Source organism: Hyaena hyaena, unplaced genomic scaffold (assembly GCF_003009895.1).
Source record: "Hyaena hyaena isolate Hyena2069 unplaced genomic scaffold, ASM300989v1 scaffold_134, whole genome shotgun sequence".
Classification (NCBI taxonomy): domain Eukaryota; kingdom Metazoa; phylum Chordata; class Mammalia; order Carnivora; family Hyaenidae; genus Hyaena; species Hyaena hyaena.
Window position 1 is genome coordinate 1650153 of NW_024080766.1, and position 8569 is coordinate 1658721.

The following is an 8569-nucleotide window of genomic DNA, read 5'->3' on the forward strand; positions in this document are numbered from 1 at the left end:
GCGACACCCCATCTCAGGTCCTTGAATCGGATCCTGAGGCCTCAGCACACTTAGCACACGCGCCCCCAGACGCAAGCAGCCCTGGCTGGCGGCCAAACTGTCTCTTCCCAGAACCTGGAATCAGAAAACAGTCCCTGAGATGAGACTATTCAGGAGAAAACAGCGCGTAAGCCCTCACTGTAAATGCGGCAGATGGGCATGGGGGACGCTTCATCTGCCCGCAGTCTCCAAAGCAATATCTCTTTGAAATGTGTGGGTATAACTTTCAGAGTTTGGATCGCACACACAGTTTAGGTCCATTAGAACTCTCCTCTCCCTCAAATGCACCTGGAAATGATAAAAAAAAAATCCAGCTGCCTATTTTGAGTGATGTTGGCAAAGTTTTCCAAGACGTTTACAGTGTAGCTAGTACGCCTTCACAGAGGGATGCGTTTTCAACACGAGCGCGTGGAATTAAGGTGCGGGATCGCAGCTCACGGAGCCACGATTAGAAAGCAAAAGCTTGCCAGTATTGCTCTCCCTGCTACTTTGAAACACATCAACCAAACATTCTAGAAACAAAAGGGACTCACGCAGACTCCCAGAAATCCTTCTGCGCTTAGAAAAATACACATCAAAGAAGACACGTGGGAATCTTTTTGCCTCTTGAACTAGTCGAAATCTCTTCATCGGAAGACTTCAGATGCTTTTATAAATGTGGAGTTGTGTGTTTGTCTAAGCAGCCGTGGACTAGATGCAGCCTCCTGCCGGGTCGCAGGGACGCGGCCTGGAAGTGAATGGTAGCAAGAAGCACGCGGAGCCAGAGGCTTTAGGTAGTGCCTGTGTCTGCGAGTGCGCATGTGAGTGTGTCAGTGTGCACGTGTGTCAATGCTTGTGAGTGTGTGTTGGTGCAGGAAGGTTCAAATAGGACTGACCCTCAGGGTATCTACAGGCACCACCTCGTAAGGCCCCCCCTGACAGGATGTGAGTCTGGTGCAAGTTAGGGAGAAAATGATGTGTTTATTCCAATGAATACACACACACTGCTTTCTTCCCAGGAGCCGCTTCAGTGGCCGTAAGGAGCGGAACCCCCAAGTCCAGCCGTGACCTGTAGAGTCAGGGCCCCTTTGGAACCAGCGGGGGTGAGGAGGGGCCAATTCTCCATCACTAGGAGAGAGAGGAAATGGAGAAGTGGTCACCACTTCGGCCAGGATATTCCAAATCAAGACCTGAGTGCACAATCCAATCAAATACCGGCCACTCCCAAGGAGCAGGCTAAAATTACGATCTTTATAATAAGGCCGCATCTGGGCCAGGCGTCTCTTGAGGATATTGCCCAGCTCTCCACCCGCGCCTTCCCACAGAGGGCGGAGTTTAGATGCGATCTGTCACTGGGTACATGCGGCGTCCTCTATGCCAAATCAGTGGAGTGCACCAGTGGAACACGCACACGATGAAAGCAGAGCAGACCTCAGAGTGCCCGGGGCTCCTTGTCGGAAGCCCTGGGGAGGCCTCTCCGAGCTTGTCTGGCTCTTCTAGTGGCTGGAAACCGTTCGGACAATGTGCAGAATCTGAGCGGACCCGATTCCCTGTGGCTCATCCCGCGTGTCCGAGGCCCCGGCTCCGCAGAAGCCCATCTTACCGTGTGGACTACAGCAGCGTAACTGTTAACTCGTGGCCAAGGAGAGAGTAATCTGCTGAGGTGGTGAGCACCGGGCCTTTGGGAACACCCGTGAGGGGCCCTCGAGTGTCCAACAACAGACACACAAACGATACACAAACTTAGTCGGGTAAGATGAGGCCAAGTCAGCCTGGGTGACGAAGGCACATTTCTCGCCACCTGTCTTTGATCATTGACTTGACTGGGTGCTCCTGGCGGGAAGAAACACACATAGACGAAGGGTGTCCCACACAGGACATCCATAATTAAAGCCGGTGTCAGTGGGAGCGCCTCCTGGCCCTCGCACAAAGCTTTGTCGTACCGCAGAAAGCTTGGCTGCACGGCGTAAAGAAAAGTTAAACAGTTGTTAGCGGAGAGCAGATGAGGCTTTATTGGATCCTGCATTACTAATGCATGAGGAAGTGCCTGCTAAGCACTGGAGATACAATCACGCTTGTAACCATTGTACACGTTTTATTAGCAGTAGCCCCATTAAACAAAAGGAACAGGGTCGACTTCCTCCAGGGCGGGAGCTCAGGTGGTGCTGGGGAAATCAGTGACCTGAGGTCACTGGGATACTAGCATTTGGACCGAGGGTCATCTCAGTGCAGAAAGAGAGCTCGTGTTACCAGCTGCAGGGCAGAGAGGGGGCGAGGCTCCAGGCTCCTCTCTGCCCAGGGCCGGGGGCAGGTTCAGGGGCGGGCCACCCTGGCAGGTAGCCCTGATGCAGGACCCCAGACAGCGGCCAGCACGAGCACCCCCACAGGGAGCGCTGGAGACCTGGGCTTCCGCCCCGCTGTGACCCGTGCAGCTGAGCGGGGTGGGGTGGGGTGAACAGGTTCACACCCACTGGCTAGGCTGATGTTTTTGTCTTCCTCGGGCTGAGCTCCCTAGGTGCCGAGGGGGCCTGGGCAGGGAGGGCACTTGCCTTGGGCACCGACCATCCCAGTTATCCAGAGAAATAATATTCGATGTCATATTTTACAAAATTAAAAGTAATGCAAACCACCGTGCATGTTAACAAAGCACCACCTTTGTAAATAGAGACAAGATGGGAGAGAGGACCCAGAGGGTATCTGACTGTGCAGGGGCTGAAAGAGAAGTGAACAACACTGATGCCGTGTTTACGTGACCTTCTATTTTGTGAACTTCTATTTTGTCCGCCATGGGTTTTTGCATGGATTTCGATGTTATTAAGTATTACATTACAATGTGACTTATCTCCATGACTGGGTGTTTGCCCCTGAGATACTATGGGGGGGGTTGTGACCCCCCCCGGCACACTCCTACATGAAACCCTAACTCCCAGGGGCCCAGTCAGTGACTTCATGTGAAAATAAGGTCACTGTGGATGTAGTTAGCTACAATGAGGCTGTGCTGGGCCAATGGGCCCCATCGCTCACAAGAAGGGGAGTGTGGACTCTGACACACACAAGCAGGGAAGCAGGTGACCGTGATGGCAGACACTGGGGTGGTGGCTTCACAAGCTAAAAGACACCAAGGTGGCCAGCAGCCCCAGCGGCTGGACAGAGACGCGCAACAGATGGCCCCGCAGCCTCACAAGGAACCGGCCCTGCCCACACCCGGATACCAACTTCCGGTGTCCAGAGCCAAACCCAAGTTCTGTTCTCCCGAGCCGCCGAGTCTGGGTGCCTTGTCCCCAAAGCGGTGCCTTCGTCTCCTCACCCCAGTGCTGGCTCCATCCTCCGTCTGCTCTCTCCCGGCGCCGCTGCAGAGAGGGAGACAGGGGTGTGTTCACTGGGCCCCGAGCGCTCTGGCAAAGGCTGTGAGGGGAGGGGCAGGGGGCCGGGCAGCAGCCTCACAGGCCAGCCCTGACCCCCAGGCTCTTACTTCCTGTGCCCCGGCCCCGGAAGTGGAGGCAAGATTGCCCAGCTCCACCTTGGAAGTGGTGTGGGGATGCTCTAGACGCTCCCCAGAAGTGGTGTGGAGATCACCCCCAGCCCGGGCAGTGACTCAGGTGCTGCTGCCAGAGGTGTCGAGGGGCCATGCAGGTACCAGCTCACGTTACTGGTCCTGTCTGTCGCAACCTCCTGGGACCGACCCTGCCTCCACGTGTAAGACGCAGGTAATGCCGGGCACTTCCGGGCTTTAAGGTGAGATTCAGCACGTTGCCTGTGCAGACAGATGGAGCCTGTGTGGTGAAGAGGAGGTGCCACGATGCAGAGGAAGGCCGGGAAGGAGCTAGTGGCCTCGTGAGATACCCAGGCAGTGTCAGGCCCGGTCCCCACATGGCACGTGGGCCGCCTGTCCAGCTGGCCACCCGCTCACCTTGCGCCCCGCGGTGACCCCCCTGGGCACCCACGCTCACTCCCGGGTTTAGAACAAAACAGAGAAAGCAGAGGCAGCCTGTGGATCCGCAGCCTCCCTGAGTGTCGCAGGTGCCTGGCCCCTGCAGACCCTGGGGTCACAAGGTCGGGGCCCCGCCTCCTACTGAGCCCCAGGGAGCAGGCCCTGCCCGGCCTCAGGGTAGCGGGCGAGGCTCTCGGCCTTTCTTCTGTCAGGACTCCTGGTCACAAGGCTGGAAAATGAAGAAACAGAAAGGGTTTCACCGCCAGCTCCGAGGCCCACTGTGCTCTCCCCGCCGCTGGGGTATGACTCTGTCTCCGGGGAGTCCCCCGGGTTTACTCCTGTGGGTGTGGTTCCTTCTCTGCCCTTTTCCGGTGTGTGGGGGGGGGGGCTCCTGGAGGCGTCTCCAGCCCGGAGCACACTGAGCTCCTAACCCTAACCCTAACCCCTCCAGGCCACTGCCTCCCAGACCCCTGTGCTGCCCACACCCCTGCCTTCCAGCCTCCGTCGCAGAGCGTGGGATCACGACCTGGCTCGTCCCTGCCCCAGAATCGGCCTGGGCAGCCTCCAAATTCGGCATCAGAGCTGCGTCTACGTCAGGCCCCGGGCCCGCCGCTCGCCCTCCCCGTCGGGGGTCCCCTCCTGCCTGGGCAGAACGGCCGCTCCTCGCCCGGTCCGGAACCAGCGGGCGGGGCGCCCACCCCGGGCCCTGGGTCCGTGGGCCCCGCGGCGCCTAGACCGACTCCGCCCTCGTGTCGTGCGCGCCTGGCGCCCACCGACCCTCGCAAGGGCCGCGTCCCTGTGTTGTCGCCAATACGGTTCCGTGCTCCTACCGGCTCCTGGGTCAGGCTGAGTGGTGCGTTTTACCCGAATTGTTGACTTGGTCTGTCCTTTCCACGTGGGGCCCCTGGTGTCAGGAGCGCCGCCTGCTTGGGCTCCTCGCTCCAGAGGAGAGGCTTCTGCCGCCTGGGCTCTTGGCCGCCAGTGGGGACCTTCCACGGGGCCCCTGCAGGTTTGCTCCTTGCCCGCATCTGCGTCACCGGAGCCGGGAGGCGGGAGAGCGGGCCTCGCAGCTGGGGGGGCCGGCCGCTCCCCCTCCTCTAAAAACTCTGATTTTCCTCCCACAGACGGAGCGCTGTCCCCACATGAGGCTTCCATAACCGCGTAGAGCAGATGCCGCAGCGTCTGTAATTCCGACAGGCGGCCTTCAGCCCCGTGCCCGGCCGCGCCGCCTGGACGGGATAGCTCTTGTGCTTCGCGTCCCTGCCCCGCCTACGGCAGTGAGGGGGGCTTGGTGTCCAGGAAATACGTTATCGATTCAGCCTGTGTCGCCTAACGTGGGAAATAAGGGACCTGCAGTCAAGAGAAAGCTCTGGTGTTGTCCATCCGCTCTGACGGACCTGCAGCTAGATTGTTCTAGAAACCTAGAGATGTAGATGCACTTTTTTTTTAAATGTTTTATTTATTTCTAGGAGAGAGAGAGAGACAGCGCAAGCTGGGGAGGGTCAGAGAGAGAGGGAGTCACAGATTGAAACAGGCTCCAGGCTCTGAGCTGGCAGTCAGCACAGAGCCTGACGCGGGGCTCGAACCCACGAACTGCGAGATCATGACCTAAGCGAAAGTCGGACGCTCAACCGACTAAGCCACCCAGGTGCCCCAGTAGATGCACTTTTTACCTTTCCGGGAACCTGTATGGAAAATGCAAACCTGGTTTCCGGTCCTTGGTCTTCTCTGGAAATGAGAAAACACCGTTGAAGACACAGAGGTTTTTCTTTTCTCTTTAGAGAATTCAGATTTTTTTTTAAAGCGTCCCTCAATATTCTCATTCTGTGTTTCAGTCCCTCCTAAGGCGACAAGAAGGTGGTATTTCCCTCGCCCTCCAGAGGGCAGAGACAGATGGGCAGTGTGGTTTGTGTTCAGGCTTCCCGCGTGCACCCCCCTGCGTGCACCCCTCCCGTGTAGATCCCCCTCTTCTCTGGGCCGGGCCGGGCGCCCCTGGGAGGGACTGCTCCCTGCAGCGTGACCACGTTCCTGCACGGCGCACAGCTTTCCACCTCCTCACGAGTCAGAAATCCGTGGTCCTAAAGCAACTGCCTGCACGTGGCCTCGTGGCCCGAGATCCGTGAACATGCCCGGCAGCCGGGAGGCGGCACCTTCTTCCACGTGGCCCGTCTGGCGCTCCCACAGCAGAGTCACCCTGCACAGCCTTCCCTGCGAGGCCGAGCTCCTCGGGGCCCTGGTGCTTTAACCGGATCCACTCAGAGCGGCGGGCTGTCGAGAAGTGCACTGGAGCATAGTCACCGCTGAGTGAGACGTGCAGGTCGGGGTACTGTGACTCCCGTGGCAGCCGCCACAGCGCTAGTCACGGTCGTGACAGCACCGCCACATTTGGCTTCCCCGGAAAGCGAACATCGCCACCGAAGCCTGTTTAAGAGCTGGCAGTGCATCCGTCTTGCGTCGGAACCGGTGACTCAGCGGAGCAGCACACACCACACACCACTGTGGTCCCGGTCACGCCTGAGCTCCCAGCGGGGCACACAGGGCCCAGAGCAGCACCCCGCGCAGCCCAAGTGCGTGTCCTGAGCCTGGGCACTGACCCCCGAAGGAGCAGCGCGCAGCGACGAGGTGGGTGCACCTGTATTTTTTTTTAAATTTTTTGATGTTTATTTATTTTTGAGAGAGAGAGACACACACAGTATAAGCAGGGGAGGGGCAGGGAGAGAGGGAGACACAGAGTCCGAAGGAGCTCCAGGCACTGAGCTGTCAGCACAGAGCCCGACGCCGGGCCTGAACCCATGAACCGAGAGATCATGACCTGAGCCCAAGTCAGACACCCGACTGAGCCCCCAGGCGCCCCGAGGTGGGCGCCCCTCTGTGTATGCTCACTGTACTGCACTGGCTGCCTGGAAATCGGCGCCAGACATTACGAAGGTCCAAGGGGCACCAGGGGGACCGGATGGGGCTCTGCCTGGGTCCTCCCAGAGCCCTGTGCTCCTGGCTGCGCGTGCACACTCCTGAGACGGGGCAGGGGGTTCAGAGTCCCCCCCGCACTGCACACTAGCAGCCTTCCCGGCACAGGCCTGTGCTCACCAGGCGTCTCCTTCCCTGCAGCCTCTGCAAGAGGCTAGAGCAACGCCTGAGGGAAAACCCCGGGCCGGGACTCAGGGCTTTACTCTGAGAAAAGTCTCCCTGTTGGGACGCACCTTTGTTCTCTCTCTGCTGTCAGTAATTCCCCCCTGGAACACGCTTTCTCCCTCTGACAAAATAATGATTTTATTTGAGCCTCTGATGATTATCTGGCTGCATCAGACCTGAAAACTGTAATTCGAAAAAGGTGAGTCCTCTGCTCGGCATAGCCAGGCCGCCTCCCCCTTTCCAGAGCAGGTATCAGAGCGCCCCTTCCACACTTCAGCCGCCGTTCCTTGTGCGGGACGTGAAATCCTGGAGAAGGTTAAAGGCCCATCTTTACCTTTAAAATGGGCTTTTAAAGCCTGTTCTCTGTAGGCCTGTTTTAGTCCCGGGATAATTCCAAGTGACATTAAACAGCAAGCGAACGAGACCCAGCACGAATCGCTAAATGGAAAGGTACGTTTCCAACAATCATTGCTTCAGGCGGGCGCGGTGAGCTGCACCACTGCAGGCGGCCCAGCCTGCCTGCCCCGGCCCGTCTCCAGCGGGTCCCCTGCACCAGCCACCCCGGGAGACCCCGCCCCGGGGGGACCCTGCCCCGGGAGACCCCGCCCTGGAGACCCTACCCCCGGAGACCCCGCCCCGGAGACCCTACCCCTGGACACCCCGCCCCGGACACCCCGCCCCGGGAGACCCTACCCCCGGAGACCCCGCCCCGGAGACCCTGCCCCCGGAGACCCCGCCCCGGGGACCCCGCCCCGGGGGACCCCGCCCTGAGACTCTGCCCCGGAGACCCTGCCCCCCCGGAGACCCCGCCCCGGGGACCCCGCCTCGGGGGACCCCGCCCGGAGACTCTGCCCCGGAGACCCTGCCCCGGGAGACCTTGGCCCAGAGACCCCGCCCCGGGAGANGGAGACCCCGCCCTGGGAGACCCCGCCCCGGAGACCCAGCCCCCGGAGACCCCGCCCCGGGGACCCCGCCTCGGGGGACCCCGCCCGGAGACTCTGCCCCGGAGACCCTGCCCCGGGAGACCTTGGCCCAGAGACCCCGCCCCGGGAGACCCACACAGGGGTAGCCAGGCCACCGCATGCAGCTGCTCTGTAGCTGTTAAGCTGAAATGGGGCGGCAAGAGCCACAGAAATCAAGCAAGACCCCGAAACAAGGCGACGGGGCTCTGCTTGGTGTGGGGATGAAATAGGAAAAAGTGAAAGTTTCAAGTAAGATAGAAGGAATAAGAGCGCTATTTCATAATTTTTCTCTTTATTGTCATCAAGAAATTTGACAATTGCTCAGGAGGGATTGCCCCTCCTCCATCACTGAGGGGCTCCTCTCAGAGCTGAGTGGTGGGCAAAGCCTGCTCCCAGGCCCCTGCTCCCCAAACCCCACCCCTCACCCCTACACCTACTCCCCTGCCTCCCTCTACATGCCCCACACCCACCCCTCTCCCTAGCTGTCCCCCACAGCCTTCCACACCCCCCCACACCCCCTCTTCCT

The 8569-nt window shown here is 59.6% G+C and overlaps 1 protein-coding gene across 1 annotated transcript; it reads left to right on the forward strand.

Moving 5' to 3' along the window:
* The first annotated feature begins 733 nt into the window (after nucleotides 1-733).
* On the forward strand, nucleotides 734-8150 carry LOC120235642 (basic proline-rich protein-like). The gene is made up of 3 exons (XM_039238043.1): nucleotides 734-839; nucleotides 4416-4802; nucleotides 7621-8150. The coding sequence occupies exons 1-3, from the start codon at nucleotides 734-736 to the stop codon at nucleotides 8148-8150; spliced, it is 1023 nt and encodes a 340-aa protein (XP_039093974.1).
* The last annotated feature ends 419 nt before the right edge of the window (nucleotides 8151-8569 follow it).